Here is a 20,011-nt window from a genome sequence, read left to right as displayed (position 1 = left end):
TGGCCACTTCTAAGAGATAATTGGATTGACCTATACAAACTTCCGGTTTAATTTAAGTAAGATGCATTTTCCTTATCTTCATTTCTATCTATGTCGTATCTACTCTGAAATTTAGGGGATGAAAGAACTTCATTTTGAGATTTCAGTCAATGTTGATTGGCTACCTTCTAAGTCTAGCCGAATTTGCTGAATATTGAAATTAAAATTAATTTACTGTATTGAATTTCAACCAATTATGTAATTAAATTCTAGAAATTGCATTTTTCAATCTTGACAAGAAAATATATATATTAACGGTATAAGGCCGCAACTCTGGCTCTATATTCTTCTTCTAGAGAAATTTTTATATTATTGACTATTTTGGTCGATAATAATTCGATTTCCAACAATTTTGTTGAAGTGTTAGGGTCATGTATTTTCTTATTTCAATGCATTATATTTTTTGGTTTTGAATTTTTTTATATAGGTTGTTAATAGTTGACAAGGTGATGATCAAGATTCAAAAGGCTTTAGTTTTTTTCACTGATTCTTATATCCAAACAATTATAATCAAACTATAAAGGTCTACACTTGAAAAAATGCTAATAAAAAATATTGTTCTCGTCAAATTTAAAGTAGTTCGGAGTACTTATTTAGTGATGTATATATGTGCTCGTGTTATCAGTTATGCCCCTAAAATTGATTATTTTTACCATTAAAAGATGTGTTAATTATCTATTTTGTGTTTCATACGAGTATAGACTATAGATGTCTTACATCGGTTACACTATATATTTGTCTTATTATGACAGTAAAAATCCAAGTAAATTTATTGTGAGCCGATTTCATAAACTAAAACAACTTAATAAGTATAAATGAATCGACAAAGTATAATTTTGTTTTCATCGTTTTATTAACTTATAAGAGCAACTCCAATCGCAAGCTAATTTGACAATTAGCTTGTCATGCCACATAAGCTTTTAAGCTAATTATCATTTTAGCTACTTTTTGCTCCAATGGCTAGCTATTAGCTTAGTAGTAGTTGTTGGATAGAAAATACATGGAAAAAGCTTAATTGGTGCAATGAGCATTTTTATTTTGGCAAGTTTAATTCCCAAGCAAATTAACTTGGCCAAGCTAATTGATTTTTATAGCTCCAATGGTCAATCTAGTAGCTAGGAAATTAATAAAATTGCAAGCAAGTCTCTAGCTACAATCATTAGAGTTGCTCTAAAAGGCTATTTGTTTTTGGGAGGGGGCTTGCTTGAACGGTTTAAGTGATATAATTTAATTTCCTATACAATTTTAAGTAGATAATTCACAATGTATAAGAAAATAATTATTAGTAGTTTATTTGTTTTTTTTTTAAATTATAAAAGTTAATAATATGAATATGGAAATTAAAATAAATCTGATGAGATTTCACGTAATGATATATATTTTTAAATCAAAAAAAATAAAATGTGGTCGAAAAGCTTACTACGAATGAGTATTACAAATATTAAAGGTCAGCCACTAGTTGGAGCTTACTACGAATAAAGTTATAAAATTCAATTATGAATTGAAATAATCACCTCTATAACTACTTGACAGTTACCTTTTAGCTAAATAAAGTATAATAGAGATGAGCACAAAACGGGTATATTCGATCCAAAAATAATGGCAATATGATTTGACATCCGAAAAAATGTTGAATGGTAACTCGGCCCTAAAATTAAAAACAAATCTGTCAACCTAGTTGATCGACAAAATTGGCCATTTTACATTAATAATCAACTTGATTTAGTTGAAGATCGTAAGTTAGATGTACACGCGATTAGGGGTGTACAAAAATAGACCGGTGCACAATCCTACCTACCTACACAATAATGTACAATGCAAGTACGATGACAAAAGATTCAGCCAACTCAATTAATTCCGATAGTACATACGTCTAGCTAGCTAGTAGCAAGGTAGCCATTGCTGACTAATAGCAAGTAGCAAGCTAAATTTCATAGTTGGTCGTATATGATGAATGTACTTAAGTTAAATGTGATTAATATCATCACATAAATCCAAAACTCATCAAATAAATGAACGAATATAGTCCATTCATTCTCAATCTTCATTCTTTAATATTGACAAGTACCACATATATTTGGAGTCTCGTGTATTACTATATTTGTAGGTCAATCTAATTCGCATTAGCAGGCGCAGCAACAATGCGAGGTCCATTAGCCGGCGGCTTAGGTATGAGTGTAAGGGTAGGTATTCAGATCGATTTCAAACCCAAATTGTCTCTAGTGGGGATTGATCACATATATAATCCTAAGTTTTTGTTACGAGTATAAATAAAGTAGCTTATTAGTTTATCGTCAATGCACATAATAAACCATTAACATCTTATTTATTATATAAATTTGACATTTTAAAAGTTTATATCCATACAATTATTTTAACAAGACCCATATAATTGTATTTATCTTAATTTATAAATCATGTAAAAGAAGATCAATAGATCAAATGTCTATGAATAATAGTGTAAAATTTTAAACATTGCGATTAAAAAATTACGGAAGAAATTAATGCTATTGTATGTAGGATCTAGTAAGAACTATTTCAAAATGTAATTTTGAAACACTAAGGCGTGTTCGACGCTAGCGTTTGAGTAGCTTTTAATGGTTTAACCAAGTCAAATCACTACTCAAAAGAAAATATTGGTATGAGTGTTTGGTAATGTATAATGGTTGGGGTATCTTTTAGTGCTACTGGTATGAGTGCTTGATGACAATGTATAGTGGTTGATGTAGCTTTTAGTGGGGAAGCTAGCTTTTATTAAAAGTTAGAAATATTAGTTTTTGAAGTAGGAGGTAGTTGTTGAGGTAGCTATTGAAAATATAATCTATAGGTTTTTTTTAAAAATAAATAAATATATATATATATATATATATATATATATATATATATATATATATATATATATATATATATATATATATATATTGATGTTTATATGTAACAGCAACGCTAAGCTAATTTACCAAACACTCATACCTAAATTATATATCTTCACAACTAATAGCTTATGTGCGGCTACGTACACAGCTACCTTCACATCTATATTTTGCCAAACACTTCCTAGTTTTGTAATTATGATTAGTATGTAACCCAAAATATTTTTTGTAAAATGTATTTTGAAAATCATAAACTTTGAATAAGACTAAGACAAGTGGATTAATCAATAAGTAGTAACCTACAAATTAAAAGTCAAATTTATTACTTAAGGAGGCAAATTTTAATTAGTACACTCAAAAGACTAGCTGTCAAGTCAATATTAATGACTAAAAACTGTATTGTATAATGTCAATAAAAAAAAAAATAAAAAAAAAAAGGCACGAGAACATTACACTTGCCCCTTTGATGTCCTGGATTGTCATTTGAATAAAGTATCATGTTATTGTACGTGAACATGTGTATATGTACTCGTAGATAGCTAAGATGATGAAATAAAGTAACGAACCAACGATACCAATTCAAATTAGATATACTTGAGTACGTTGTGCATAAATATGTAATAGAAAGATGGTTAAGATTTGTTTCAAACAAAAAGAAAGATGGTTAAGATGATAAGACTTCTAACACGGTATATTCTAATTAATTGGTCTTATGCACACTAAAAATCTTATATATGTGGACATCTTTATCATAAAAAAAAAAATTAAAAAAATAAATAAATGTTTGGAATTGAGATTTGAGAGGTTGATGATGTAAAAAGTTTAATTGTCTATGCACAAGATAGTTACATTATTTCTTTCAATATATGGTTGTCAATGCGCATTTTTTTATTATAATACCCGTAGTATATTTAATGATTTATATATAAGTACAATTGGCCTGTAAAATAATATTTTGAAAATCTATATCAGTCATGAATATATAATACTTTTTTCGTGTTTTAATAAATGTTACACTTTGGGTCTGTTCTCTTACGTTGAAATTCAATTCAGCTCAGTTCAGTTCAGTTCAGTTCAGCTCAGCTCAGTTCAGTTCAGTTCAGTTCAGCTCAGTTCATTTCAGTTCAACTCAGCTCCTAATTTCCTTCTCTTATAAAATATTCAGTTTAGTTCAGTTCAGTTCAGTTCAGTTCAGTTCAGCTCAGCTCAGTTCAGTTCAGTTCAAATCAACTCAATTCAGTTCAGTTCAGTTCAGTTCAGCTGAGTTCAGTCAATGAGAACAAGCCCTTTGACTTTTTACACTATTCACATAATGGTTTTGACTTGATTAATTAATTAATATATTAAAAACAAATGTTATTGGATTCGTTATAATGTATACTTCCATAATATCAATTTTCTTATGATTTTACTAATATATAATTATATAAATTAATGGTCAAAGGTATGTCTTAACATGCGTGTTTGGTCAAAGTGTAACCCTTATTTAAACACACAAGGAGTAATAGTTATACTACATTTTAAATACTGACGTACCTTTGTTGTCATCTTAGTTCTTTCAATTTCACATTATAAATATTGCTAAATTCATACAAGTAGAATCACAATTTTCTTACATCTTGCACCTACATAAATCATTAAGACACTCTTATTTTTCTCTCCCATCAAACTTCCTAAAAATTAATCACTTCAAAATAAATGTCTTCATCCAAAATAGTGCAAACCCAAAACGGGAGAGTACATGATGAAGATGAGGAAAATAATGCGCGTTCATTATTTGCATTGTCGCTTTTAAATTCTTCAGTAACTCCAATCGTACTACAAACCATCCTTGAGCTCGAGGTTTTCGAAATCATCAAGAAACTCAGCTCTAACGGAGGCCAAGTTTCTGCCACGGAGATCGTGGCACACTTGCCCGCCAAGAATCCGGAGGCGGCCACCATGCTAGACCGCATGCTCCGCCTCCTAGCTAGCCACTCCATCCTCACTTGCACCACCAGGAGCCTTCCTGATGGGCTCGTCGAGAGGCTCTATGGCCTAGCTCCCGTTTGTAAATTCTTGATTAAGGATGACAATGGTGTTAGCTTGGCTCCTTTGGCTAGTATTTCCAAGATTATTATTGATAGCAGGTATGTAACACGTGTATCTTATTAAATTATCTGCTTTTTATAATATCGGTTGACTAGAGTTATTAATCATTAAAAACATGCGTTGACAATCCCTTATTACATGAGAGTCCTTTGAGCTTGAAATATAGATGTAGCATTGACCTCCTCATTTGGCTCTTGATACCATGTTGAAGAACCAACTCAACAAAAAACTCAAATGGTTGAAGCCTGAAATCGGTTTATATACTTTATAGTATTGAATGCACATGTATTTGATGAGTGGGGTCCCTTGACCCCACTTGAACATGAAAATAGAAAAAATTTACCTTTAAAAATTACTTGTATTTTTATCAAATGACCCATTAAAATTTATCAAATGCTATTTAATTTGATCCTGTTAAATATTTTTTCAGGATCCGCCACTCATACTCTATCAATAAACCGTGTATATAAAGTCTTAGCATCCACAATAATTTAATAACGAACATAATAATAAGTAAAAATACAAAATAATCTTATAAACATCACGTTTATTATTCAATAATTATAAACACATGCTTCCTCCATCTATCTCTAAAAATACTTCATGTTCATGCTTGAACAATAACTATCTCATCATATTTATTGCAGCTATCAATTAAAGGAGTCAATTTTGGAAGGAGGACATGCATTTGAAAGAGCATACGGTGTGTCACACTATGTCTATAACGGGCAAAACCCGGATATGAACAAGAAATTCAACAATGCAATGGCTAGTCATTCAACAATTACCGTGGACAAAATCCTTAAAACCTACAAGGGATTCGAGGATCTCTCCTCCTTGGTCGATGTTGGTGGAGGTAACGGAGCTACTCTTACTAAGATACTTTCAAAGTATCCTAATGTTCGTGGTATCAATTTTGATTTGCCTCATGTCATCAACGTCGCTCCACCTTGTACAGGTATGAAGTATGAAATGATGACTAGGATCATATGTAACCATCACTCGCCCTTGTGGCTCTCTAAAAAAAAATAAAAAAAAAATTGAACATACGGAGTTGAGTAATAGTAATATAATTATATAAGCTAATATACTTACGAGATTTTCGTGTACAGGTGTGGAACATGTTGGAGGAGACATGTTTGAGAGTATTCCAAAAGGTGATGCTGTTTTCATGAAGGTGAGTCTATTCAACAAAATAATTGTTATTAGTTATTGTACTAGCTGTTAAATGTTACTCCGATCCATAATATGTATGTAGGTATAAAAAAAAATTTATCAAAAATAAAGTCATAAATCTTGACACCTTACTTGTATGACCTTGATAAAACAAGTGCTTATTAATACGTTGATTAGTAACTCTTATAAATTTTACTTAAAGCTACTTTTACCTCAAAAGTTAGATTTATTAATTTATAAGATCTTATAAATTTAAATGTAATAATTTAGTAGTGTACGTACGTTGCAGAAATGATGAAATTAAAAACTATATACATATATCCTCTGTTTCTCAATACATGTATCATTAGAACCTCATCCGATCCAAGTTTAATTTTTTTGGCTAGGTGGTCTAAGATTTGTGACAAAATATATGAAAAGAAAATTTATCGCAATTTGGATATATTATGTGAATATTGTATATTTATCTTTTGACGTTTCTTAACAGAAGTTACGACTCATATTATAACTAATATATATGTATTGATTAATGGAAATTAAATCATTTCAATTTGTTTCACAAAATCTAACATGGTATCAGAGATTAGGTTTTAGATCCAACTATAGCTTCCGCAATTATACTTAATTTTACTTTTTTCTCTAAAGTATGGTAATATTTCAGTGGATATGTCACGCTTGGAGTGACGAGCAGTGCATAAAATTCCTGAAGAACTGCTATGAAGCAATTCCGGATGACGGAAGAGTAATTGTTTGCGAGCATGTCCTCCCTGAAGAAGTAGAAACCGGCCATGCCGCGAAATTTGCGTTTCAATTCGACACGATAATGATGGCTGTACCAAATGGGAAAGAGAGGACTAAGAAAGAGTTTCAAGCCTTGGCTGAAGCAGCTGGGTTTAAAGGCTTTAGGGTTGCTTGTTCAGCTTATGATACCAAAGTCATGGAATTTCTTAAGAAGAGTGCGGAGTAGCTAGTTATTAAGAGCTTGCCCTCCAACAATAAATAATTTTTAATTTGTTTATCACATGACAATTTTGTAAACATATAAATAATTTTATCCAATCACGCCATTAACTGTGGAGAACCCACATTAATGAAAAAGTTATTGATTTATATATAAAAATGTCAATTAATAAACAATTAATTTTTGTTTATCACTGAGAGAAACTTGTATTTAATATAACATGTTACCGAGTAGTACGAATTCTTTACACTTTGTATTTACATGCATATACTTTTTTTTTTTTTGAAAGAAATTTACATGCATATACTACTAAAATGTTAGTTTTATTTGCACAATGCATCAGGCCACTCGTGTTCATAGTTCACGCTTAGCTTTTACATGGAATAAATAGAAGAATGTATGATTAGATTGAAGTCCGGGCGGTTTGTTTGAATATTTTAAAATAAATTTATATATATATATATATATATATATATATATATATATATATATATATATATATATATATATATATATATATATGTAAGAACCCCTCCTTATATAAGAACCTTAGTTATATAGGAATCAATCTCAGCCGTAAGATTATGTTACTTTGGACGGTCAAGATTAAAACATATATCCTCCCTCAAACCCCTAACCCACCGTCCAAAATTTCCTCTCTCCCCAAACTTTCAAACCTCTTTACTTTCTCTCTCCTCAAATCCCAAAATTGGACACGAATTGCTGCAAGTTGATGAATTTTTTGTTCAAATTTTGCATAAACAACCTAAATTGCTCTAATTAGGTACGTTTTATTTCCATTTTGTTCAAATTTTCATGAAAAACACATGATGTTCAAGTAGATTTTGCTATTTTTCGATTTACTTTTTTTCGATTTTTTTATTTGATTTTTTGCGATTTGATTTATGCGATTTTCTAATTTGATTTTCATGAACTTCGCATGAGTTAAAGTCGATTTTTGATTATTCTGATTTGATTTTCATAAATTTTTGGCAATTTTAGGGTTCAAACTTCGGCTATTATAGGGTTCAAACTTCAGTAATTATAGGGTTCAAACTTCAGTAATTTTAGGGCTGAAATTTCAGCGATTTTAAGGCTGAAATTTCAGCGATTTTAATGTTCGAATTTAGCAATTTTAGCGTTCGAGTTTCAGCGATATTAGGTAATTTCAGCCATTTTTTATGCAATTTATGTGCGGTTTTGTTGGGCGATTTTTGTGCCATTTTTTTTTTTATTGTTGGTGTCGTTGGTGTTGTTGTTGTGCCATTTTTGTGGTTGTTGGTGGTTGTTGTTAGGTGTGATTATTGGTGGCAGAGGAATGAGAAGGTTGGTGATGTTGGCAGATGCTGAGAGTTTTGCGTGAGGGACCAACAGGGATAGGGGATGAGTGAGGGGTGTGATGAGTGCAATCACAGATCGTTTCAGGGTAGATATGTGATGCATTTTAGATGCCTATTACTGCAAGGAATGTACTCGGCAGGAGAAGGATTAAGATTGGTGTCCGAAAAATGTCATTCTAGGAAGTGCCAAAATAGATATGTTCTATGAACAGAAGAAATATGGTTCCAGGAAAAGATAATAAGAGGATGAATCACTTTGCTTCTATCGGACTGCCTTTTAAGATTGAACTTGCAAGTTTGTATAATCACTAATCAGTTTACTTCTAATACTTTTGGTATAAGATGTAGTCACTATGTTACTATGCCATACCCATCAAATTAGCTGACAAAACTTACAAATTTGTATGAGTGCTAGATATAATGTTGTTTTATATGTTGCTTGGAAAGCTGCAAATTTTGCTCAGTTATTGCAAAAGTAGTAGTGCACGAAAAGTGACGAAAAATAATCTTATTGTAAATTCAGAATAATATAGATTTAGAATATAGGAAAAAAATAGAAAAGAAATTAGAACAAAAGTAAAAAAATTTAGAACATTGGAAAAATTTTGAACATAGAAGAAAAAAAAAAGTTTAGAACATAGGCAGAAAAATTCTAACATAGGGAAAATTTTGGAACATATGCAAAAAAATTTAGAACATAGTCAAAATTTTAGTATATTTAGAACATTAGAGAAAAGTTTAGAACACAGGTATAAAAGTTTAGAACATAGAAAAAAAAAGTTTAGAACACAGATAAAATAAATTTATAACATAGGAAAAAAATTTAGAACATGAACAAAAAAATTTAGAACATAGGCAAAATTTTAGAACTTATATTTAGAACATTAGAGAAAAGTTTAGAACAAAGGTATAAAAGTTTAGAATATGGGGATAAAAGTTTAGAACATAGAAAAAAAAAAGTTTAGAACATTAGAGAAAAGTTTAGAATATGGGGATAAAAGTTTAGAACATAGAAAAAAAAAGTTTAGAACATTAGAGAAAAGTTTAGAACATAGGTATAAAAGTTTAGAATATGGGGATAAAAGTTTAGAACATAGAAAAAAAAAGTTTAGAACATTAGAGAAAAGTTTAGAACATAGGTATAAAAGTTTAGAATATGGGGATAAAAGTTTAGAACATAGAAAAAAAAGTTTAAAACATAGGGAAAAAAATTTAGAACATTAGCAAAAAATTTAGAACATAGGCAAAAAAAAAAAAAAAAAAAAAAAAAAGTTTAGAACATAGAATATAAAGTTTTGAACATAGGAGAAAAAGTTTTGAACATAGGAAAAAATTTTAGAACATATGAAAAAATTTAGAACATACATTAAGAACATAAAAGAAAATTTTAGAACATAGGAAAAAAAATTTAGAACATAAGCATATATTTTAGAACATAGGCCAAAAAATTTAGAACAAAAGCAAAAAAATTTAGAACAAAATTTTTTGTAGCTCTTGTTTATCATAAATATTAATCATATGATGCATTAAAAACTCAAAAGGGTGCAAATAATATGTAACTTATAGCTTTTGATGCATAGATGTATTCTAGCTTTTGTTTATCATAGATGTATATTATATGATGCTCTTGTTTATCTTATAGTTTTTCTATCAAAGAAGATGGTTATTGTAATGGTTAAATTTCCGAATAGACTACGCTTTTTAATTAATATAGATATACTTGGTAAAACCTATTAGCTCAAATGGTAGAGCACTATGCAGATGCATAGGGGATGTAGGTTCAATTCCTACATAGGTTATGTCTAAAAATAAAAAATAAATAAAAAAAACTTCATATGTTTATAAAGTTTAGAACATACTAAATAATAATAGCTCCTCAAATAGGTTGGCAATTGGACACTTTACTCCATGAAATATTAACATTGGATTCGGTTTTTTTTTAAACAACATTGAATTGGTAGAATAAGTGAAAAGAGAAGAAAAAAAAATTAAAAAATAATGGTGGGGAAAGCATCCTTGATGTGCCATTTTACACCACAGTTGGAACAACAGTTGCAAATCTTGCAATCTTATTAAAACTTTAAGTGCATCCTTTACAACTTTAACATCAATATATGCTAATTTTCTTGTTTTTGATGCTATGATTGTACACTTTTTTTTTTTTGAAACAAGGTGGAAATTTTATTAAGCAACCAGATAAAATCAAGTTACATCGATATCCGCTAAGGCCATAATACCTTGCGGGAAAGAATCTAAGAAAACTTGTTCCCCCATCTACTGGACACAATCTAGGAGCAAAGTGGGCATAACATTGCCACCTCATTTCACATGTGAGCAAGAGAATTACATAAAGTGATTCCCCATTAAGCACACATCTACTATGATCAAATTAATTAGAGCTTTCCTATGTATAGTATTGTGGACAGCCTTCACAACCTCCAAGGCACATTGGAGCTCAATATGAGTAAACCAAAGCGTTTATGCACACCCCACCCGACTTCTAGCTCTTCAGCCATCATCACCATTCCCCCACACTTCACTCTCTGAATAGCCACATCAAGATTCTTTCCATATGCATCCCTTATTACTGCACCCAAACCTGCACACCCATCAACAAGTATAGATGTATCTATATTGACCCGAACTTTTCCAGCAGAAGGAGGATGCCATCCTCTATTTGAGGGAACAATTATTGCTTGATTTCCTCAACACACAACAACAGCATTATATTTTTTATAATCACCAACAAGTCGCAGGAATCCCATTACCTCAATATCTCTATTTTGCCAAGGTTCCTGATGCATTCTATTATGTTATAATGTTTTCTATTATGTTCTAAAGTATTTTATTATGTTCTAAAGTTTTCTATTATGTTCTATTATATTTTCCCCTTATGTTCTAAAGTTTTCTACTATGTTCTAAAGTTTTCCCTTATGTTCTAAAGGATTTATATTATGTTCTAAAGTTTTTCCATATGTTCTAAAGTTTTCTACTATGTTCTAAAGTTTTCCCTTATGTTCTAAAGTATTTATATTATGTTCTAAAGTTTTTCCATATGTTCTAAAGTTTTCTACTATGTTCTAAAGTTTTCCCTTATGTTCTAAAGTATTTATATTATGTTCTAAAGTTTTTCCATATGTTCTAAAGTTTTCTACTATGTTCTAAAGTTTTCCCTTATTATGTTCTAAAGTTTTCCCTTATGTTCTAAAGTATTTATATTATGTTCTAAAGTTTTCCCATATGTTCTAAAGTTTTCTACTATGTTCTAAAGTTTTCCCTTATTATGTTTTAAAGTTTTCTATTATGTTATAATGTTTCTATTATGTTATAATGTTTCTATTATGTTCTAAAGTTTTCCCATATGTTCTAAAGTATTTTATTATGTTCTAAAGTTTTCTATTATGTTTTATTATATTTTTTACTTATGTTCTAAAGTTTTCCCTTATGTTCTAAAGTATTTCTATTATGTTCTAACATTTTCTATCTATATGTTCTAAAGTATTTCTATTATGTTCTAAAGTTTTCCCTTATGTTCTAAAGTTTTCTAATATAGTAAAAAAAAAATTGAAATTAAAATCCAATAATAGAAAAACTCAAGCAAAAAAAAAAAAAAAAAATTGGAAAAAAAATTGAAAATGAAAACTAGAAACTTAAAAAAAAAAAAAAAAAAAGCGAAAAAAATTAGGGAAAAAACAGAGGAAAAAACGAGGAAAAAAAAACGAAATAAAAATAAAAAATTGAAATCGAAAAAAAAAACTGGAAAAAAAAAACGAAAAATAAAAATAAAAAACTTGAAAATAAAAATCGAAAAAAAATGGAAAATGGACAATAAAAAAAAAAACTGGAAAATATAAATAACAAAATGGAAAATAAAAAAAAAATTGAAAAATAAAAACAGAGGAAAAAAAAAACGAATTAAAAATAAAAAATTGAAATCGAAAAAAAAACTGGAAAAAAAAAACGAAAAAAAAAAACTTGAAAATAAAAATCGAAAAAAATGGAAAATGGACAAAAAAAAAAAAAAAAAAAAAAACTGGAAAATATAAAAAACAAAATGGAAAATCGAAAAAAAAAATTGAAAATAAAAAATCGAAAAAATGGAAAATCGAAAAAAAAAAAAAAAAAAAAAAAAAAAACTGAAAAATAGAATAAAAAAATGGAAAATCGTAAAAAAAAATGAAAATAAGAAATCGAAAAAAAATGGAAAATCGCCAAAAAAAAAACTGGAAAATAAAAAAAATAAAAAAAAAAACTGGAAAATCGTAAAAAAAAAGAATCGAAAAAACAACTTGAAAAAAAAAACAGGAAATTAAAAAAATAAATTATTAAAAATCGAAAAAAAAAAACCAAAAAAATAAACTTACCAAGTTCCTTGAGGTAGAGGAGAGAGAACAGAGAAAATGTTGAGGAGAGAGAAAATGTTGAGGAGAGAGATTTAGGGTTTTCTTTTATTTAAAGATTGAAAAAGAGTTATTAAAATTACAAAAATGTCATTACTAAAGGGGGATTTTAGATGGTTAGATCAAAATCATTGAACGGTTGGGATGGATTCTTATATAGAGGAGGGTTCTTATATGAGTCTTCCTAAATATATATATATATATATATATATATATATATATATATATATATATATATATATATATATATATATATATATATATATATATATATATATGCGCTAAAATTTGTTATATATTTAGATAAAATTCCTATATCAAAAGATAATATTTTATATTTAATTAATTTAAATTAGAAAATCTCATTCGCCCATTTTGCTTGTGTGTCATTTAAATTATTTAATTCTAAAAGAAAATAATAATCTCGTATTTAATTGGATACACTAAAATGTATTAATAATTAAATCTTACGTGGCTTTCTAAAAACTCGGGAAAAAACTCCCCTTTATATATATAATATATATTAGATTGTCGATGCAGCCATTTTAATGTTATGAGCACATTCATACATGGTCAATTTATAATTTTGTTAATTATTAAGTCGCATAAATCAAGTTTAATAGTTTGAAATAAATGAATAGTAACACAAATTAAGTAACGCTAAGTAAAAAAAACGCTAAGTATAAATCTGAAAAAAATTCAAAAAAATAAATAAATAAAATATAAATAAGAAAATTAAGGAAATTGAAGAGTGCATGGATTTTTCTTGGGGAGTATTGGTCAACTCTGCCTTAGCTTATATAACTTGGGGAAATAATCCAAAATAGCATGTATTATTATGAATTAGAAGAGTAGGTAAACTTATACAATATGTCGAGGTATATCAAATAATCCGGTGGTTGTGAAGATAATTTGGTCGGCCATCATACATGAATTTGGATTTGAGAATTTGACAAATGTGTTAAATACTTATATTTCATATACTACGTATATAGACTTTATCATATATATAAGTTAAATCTTTAAAATGTTATCTCCTTAAATGAGAAAATACAAGTTTATCTCCTTAAATAAATCAACAGTTCCTTATTGGGAAATATAGCAAATTAGCACCAAGACTTTAACTCTATGTTCAAATTACCCCCTTAACTTTTAATTATAGCAAATGGACCCCAAAACTTAACATATCGTGCAACGTACATCTGAGCATCATTATTTAACAATAAATTCATCAAAACATGCTAATTTTTTGTATTAATAATAAGCATTAAGAGTATTATACATGCGTTATATTTCTTACCATTTCAATTAAATGTGAGCAATTGAAGAGATTAATCAAGTATGATGGTTTGCTAAATTCCGTTAATTTTTTCGCCCTTTGTCATATTTCAGTGTCGATAATTTCTATATTTTATAGTATGTATTTAATATTTATGATAATGTATATGCACAATATTTTGGATGTAATTAATTTTTTTTAACTTTTTTTTGTCTTTTATTGGAGTATATTTTATGAAATTTATATATTTTAATGTGATTTTGCTCAAATTTGATGTATAGGTTTTGATTGCACAATTATATTAAGTTGTGGGGTTAATTTGCTACAAGTAAAAGTTATGGGGTTACTTTACACCTGCAATAAAAGTGTTGGGGCTAATTTGCTACTACACCCTTTTTTTATTAAACTTTGTCCCTAAAGTTGTTGATATAATTACGAACATGCTAACCCAGATATTTTCTGATTTATTTACGATTTTTCAACTTGATAAACGAATTTTGTTTATCAATTAATGTGATAAATTAGAACTACCTTAAAGGTTATTATATACACCCGGGAGTACCGTACACCCATGAGTATTTATTCTCATTTTAATAATTGTTTTTCATTTTATCATCAAATGAAGAACAAAAACTAACTTTAAGTTAGTTGAGCGTATGATACACCCGAAAATATATAACAAATTCTAATAACTACCTTTGCCCGGTGTACATTATGTTAATATATACGTTATTATAAGTACTCTTAATGGAAATTGAGCATGCATAAGGGCAGAAGGCTCTTTCTTCTTTAGAGATGGTACCTTGTACAGTTGTACATGACTACATTGATTTGACATCATTAAAAATCATTTTTTTTTTTTAGGTAATCGGGTATAGCCGATAGCTTCACACAATAATTAGCACCATTAATTAATACTCTCTCTATTTCATAATTTTAAGCCTATTTCTAACATTTATTATTCACGTAATAAAGAGAAATTAGCTTCTAATTATAAAACGGAGGGAGTACTAAAAATAAGTGAATTGACCAAAGTCGTATAAAAAAATAATAAATAAAACAAATTGGCATATATTATTAATTGTACCTTAACGTCCTTAAGAGTTAAGACACACATAGGCCTATAGGGCATATGTTTAGATGGATAAGGATTGCGGATATACATGCCGTTTTCCCTAATTTAGGGCCAAAATATAACAGAATTTATATTTAGTTATTTACTCATAGATCGAATTTCACCCTCTTATTTCCTATCCCTATATATTTCATTCTTTAATTCTCAGTCTTCCTAAACAAATATCCAATACACCAGATGTATCTATAATTAATTGTATATTTGTATGTACTTGACAAATAAAAAAGTCTTATTATTTGTTTTCATTAATTTTGTTTTATTTTATGAAAAAAGTATTTATTTAGTTTTGGAATTTTGTGACGAAAAAATAGTGAAAAAAAGAATTATAATGTTATAAATAGTATAGGCAGGAAAATTTTCATGAGAAGTTGACATGTTTTTATCAATGATATCTGCATGGCTTGTTTTAGTATAATAGTGGAATAGTATATATATTATAATGCAATGGTGTTCTTCAACTTCTATTCATATATAATCGCTGACAAAATCATTCAACAAAGTCATCTTTGGTTGTTATTCAATACATGAATAAACAATAACAAATAAATACGACATTATTGTGATCTGTTTTCGATCAGCTCAATATGATCTATTGACATTGAGGGGAAATTTATAATAGGTTTAAATAAATCGCCTTTGTCCAAATTTAGTCGTTATAATACCAATTACACTTATTAAATTTGTTATAGACTAATTCTGGACACAAAAGTATAGTATTGCATCAAAAACTAATATTTTTTTATTCAAACTAAAAAATTGCAACTTGTCTATTACAACACATAAAATTGACCAACAATATATTTTATTATATTATAAATAAAAAATATATATACATTTAAACTCATCTAACAATATATATTTGTTTTTTACATCTTGGCAAAAAATAAATTGTGGTCAAAATTGTTGTAGTTATTAAATAATGAAGGAAATATAATCTAGTAGAAGTGGTTGCAAAATTAAACAAAAAAAATTTAAGCAAGAATTTAAAAAAAAAAAAAAACAATAATAATATGTTGTTAATAACAATTTTATTATTATGTATTGATATACTCCGTATGAAACTTGCTGTTACAACACTTATTTGATCGAAATTGAAATAATTAAAAGAAAAATGACATACAAGTTATGAGCAATGATCTAGTGATCTCTAGATCGGTACAAACTAGCATTAGCCATTAGCAATATAAAATAAATGATGAGATGAACAAATTGTACGTATAAAAATATAGATTACATATTGGAAGTTCGGATTATTTCATGCATACATATATAATTATTTATATAAATTTATTTGTTAAGCTTGAAATTTTCGAGTGCTGGTTGAACACCATAATCTTGGCCAGTTTTATAGTAATGAGCAAGATATTCACCAGCAGTAGTTTCTCTATAAATTGGAGGATTTTCATCGGATAATAATTCCTTAATTGGTGCAAGTAATCTTGGGTTCTTCAGGCTAGGCCTAAAGAAACATGCCACTGAAATTCTAGGGCCAATTTTCTTTGATTGCACCCTATGAATTACGCTCTTGTACTTGTCGTTGCTAATCAGCTGCACATAATACAAAATCATATCAATAATTAATATGGAGTACTTTCTTTTATTTATATAATTGTCAAATAAACTATATATTATATGATTTTTCTAAACTAAAATTTTTAGCTAAGAAAGTGATTAAAAAGGTATGTAGATACTTAAACTGTTTGTCTTTAAAATTAGGTAGAAATTAAAAAATGAAAATTTTCACATGCACCCGTCATTCGGGTGAACCTAATATAGGGTACATTCAAGTAATTTTTGGAGATGTTGGAAAAAAGTAGACTAGTTTCAAAACAAGAAAAATACTTTGTCTTCTTGTATGTGCCGTATTCAACACATAACAAGTAATTGATTGTCCTATTATTAAATGTTGGTGATTTCTCGTTTTTCAAAAAAAAAAAATTAAAAAAAAAAAAAGTTGGTGATTTCTCTTTCTCAGGAAAAAAAAAAATGTTGGTGATTTCAATTACGAAGTATTAGTTGTTACTACTCTTGTTAGTACGTAGCTAGATGTTAGCTAGTACGTAGACGTTATTCAACATACTCCATAATTGATCATCATATAAAATGAAAACCTACTTTCGACTACATGAACACTTACCGTTTACCTGACAAAACACCCACGTGGGCTTTCAATGCAAGTGACACTTGTTTAAGGAATTTTATAAATAAATACCCCAATATATTTCACTCTAAAGACACATTTTTCTAAATTCTAAACCCAAACACTTTAAATTACTTTCTCAAAAAGGTTTTCCTCGGACAAAACCTTAATGACAATTAACTATCTACATCGATTGTCCATGTATCCACCTAGGCGAAAAACCATTACCGGGAACAATTATTAGTAAAATATACTATTATTTATGGGGGAAAATAATTTATTTATTTTTTGAACAAAAGGGAATAATACTTATAATATAAAGATAATTATATAGAAAATACGAGTATGAGTTATTAATATATATTAATTTAAAAACCTTCATAATATGTGCAAAAGTCAACCTTCAATAAATTTAACTTATTATTTTCAATACATTACCCTAAACTCTTAAGGTTAGCTTGTTCTCATCCAACTTTGTTAAACACTAATTAATACCCTTAATCCAAAAACAATTAAAAAGTTAAATTGGCTTACTTGTAGAAGATCTCCAGTGTTGATAACCAAGGCACCAGGAATATGAGGAACATCATACCAAATATCATCATGAAGAACCTGAAGTCCACCAATATCGTCTTGTAAGAGCACCGTAAGGATGTCGTTATCAGCGTGCTTGTTGATGCCTATAGCCGATTCGGGTTGTGGGCATGGAGGATAATAATGGGTTAAGAGCAGATAATCTTCGGCAGAATCCATGTCTTCCAAATGCTTCGGGTTTAGACCCATGGCCTCGGATAATAGCTCCATGAATGTTAGTCCTAGCTTCCTCACACTTTTGCCATACTCCATCATTATATCTCTATGTAAGTTGAAAAAAAAAATTACGTAAGTCGTTTTTTTTTTTAAACAAATCAATTCATTAATAAAATAATAAAAAGTAATACGACATTTACAAATGAAATTAAAGATTTTATGCTTTTGACATCATTAGAATATTTAAAAAGAAAAAATATGGTAATTTAATGAGGTTTACAAAGTTTTACTCCTTTCACATGCATTATATTTACGTAGTATTATACAGCTAGAAATTTTATTAAAACCAATTATAAATTTGACCAACAAAACATAAATAAATAAATAATCCGTTGATGAAAATTAAGTATAGTGTTAGTCATTTTAAAGATTATATATACCTGCATGCCTCGGAAATCTCTTCCGGATCAGGCATAGGGTTCATGGTGGCAACGGTGGTGTCCCTCCAATTAGTCACATGACCGGTGTAGAGATAAAAATTGGACGTGAACACGAATTTCTTTTTCGTGTCGATTCCACGAACATAGTACTGCCTTTTGGCCTCGGCATCCAAGTCATGGAACCTCCTAGCGCCTTTGAGCATCTCTTCCAAGACGTGTTGGGGGATCCCATGGTTCACGACTTGAAAGAACCCCCACTTTTCAGTTACATCGGATAGTTCCTTGATAATCTCCTTTCGTCTCTCGGGACCTGCGTCCTCTAACCCGGTGAAATCTATCACCGGGATGTTTAGCTTTAGTCCCTCATTGACTTTTTTTGAGTCTGGGGATGGTAGGTCATTGACAAAAATTCGGGGTAATTGTGTAACGCCCGCATCAATAAGGCCTTTTACACCCATTTGGGACTCGTCAAAGGCCTTTAGATCAGCGTTGCGCTCAAAGTTTGTATTAATTTCCATAATGTGAAAATTGTCTAGCAAGTATTGCAACAAAAATGTATGTAAAAGTAATAGTAAGATGTGTGTGTATATTATAGTTTTTGAGCTAGAATATTATTGTTGGTTGCATGTTTGAAGTATCGAGTGTTTCTATTTATAAGAACTTTTTAGCTGTAGTGAGGCAGACAATATCCAATAATGAATGATTCAATGAATAATTGTCATGTCAATATCTGCTCCCTTTCTTTGAATGCTATTATGAATGTCTTAATTTGACCTTTAATTAATTATAGAAATAAATATCCAATTGCAATTTAATATTTTGTTATATATAGATTCAACATAAGTGGGGAATTAAATAATCAATTTGGTACGTAGTTTAATCTATTTTTTATGCAATGCATGGGAATTTAATCTATTCAAAAACTAAGGTTGGTTTATGTTTCAAGGTGTTTTTATCCCTTGAAAAATTACGAATTTAGAATGCAAATGTCAAGAGTGACAATCACTGTTTCCTTCAAAATATAATCATGTATACTCATGTGGATATATAACTTCTAAAATATTATTATTTTTTTTTATCATAAGATAATTTATACATATTAATGGGTATAGTATAAAATGTGTGTTGACCTAAGTGAATGAAGCTCTATTACTCCGTAAAAATTGAGTAAGGACTATATTTATCTTTCTTGAGTCTGTATATCAATCCAGCTAGGTCGCTAGGAACGGGTTTAGGGATGAGGATTCTCTTACCTTTTTCCTAAAGGAACCTTGCTTGGTAATGCGGACTATATTAACCTATGCAAGCTAAGCTAAAGTTTCAATTCAATAGGGTGAATGGACTACTATTGTTGATTTATCTGTTTATTGGCTTTAGGTGATGAACT

The 20,011-nt window shown here is 28.9% G+C and overlaps 1 protein-coding gene and 1 pseudogene across 1 annotated transcript; one reads left to right on the top strand and one right to left on the bottom strand.

Annotated features, from left to right (window-relative positions):
* The first annotated feature begins 4,588 nt into the window (after positions 1 to 4,588).
* On the top strand, positions 4,589 to 7,335 carry LOC145630268 (O-methyltransferase 13-like). Its single transcript, XM_081682522.1, has 4 exons — positions 4,589 to 5,041; positions 5,651 to 5,961; positions 6,116 to 6,180; positions 6,841 to 7,335. The coding sequence occupies exons 1-4, from the start codon at positions 4,611 to 4,613 to the stop codon at positions 7,144 to 7,146; spliced, it is 1,113 nt and encodes a 370-aa protein (XP_081538648.1). The 5' UTR covers positions 4,589 to 4,610; the 3' UTR covers positions 7,147 to 7,335.
* Positions 7,336 to 16,581: 9,246 nt separating this feature from the next.
* LOC145632506 (1-aminocyclopropane-1-carboxylate oxidase homolog 1 pseudogene) lies at positions 16,582 to 19,198 on the bottom strand (annotated as a pseudogene).
* Between the last annotated feature and the right edge of the window lie 813 nt (positions 19,199 to 20,011).

The sequence above is a fragment of the Chenopodium album genome, chromosome 5 (assembly GCF_948465745.1).
Source record: "Chenopodium album chromosome 5, dcCheAlbu1.1, whole genome shotgun sequence".
Taxonomy (NCBI): Eukaryota; Viridiplantae; Streptophyta; class Magnoliopsida; order Caryophyllales; family Amaranthaceae; genus Chenopodium; species Chenopodium album.
The sequence above is the reverse complement of the archived record's forward strand: the minus strand, read 5'-3'. Positions and strand labels throughout refer to the sequence as shown.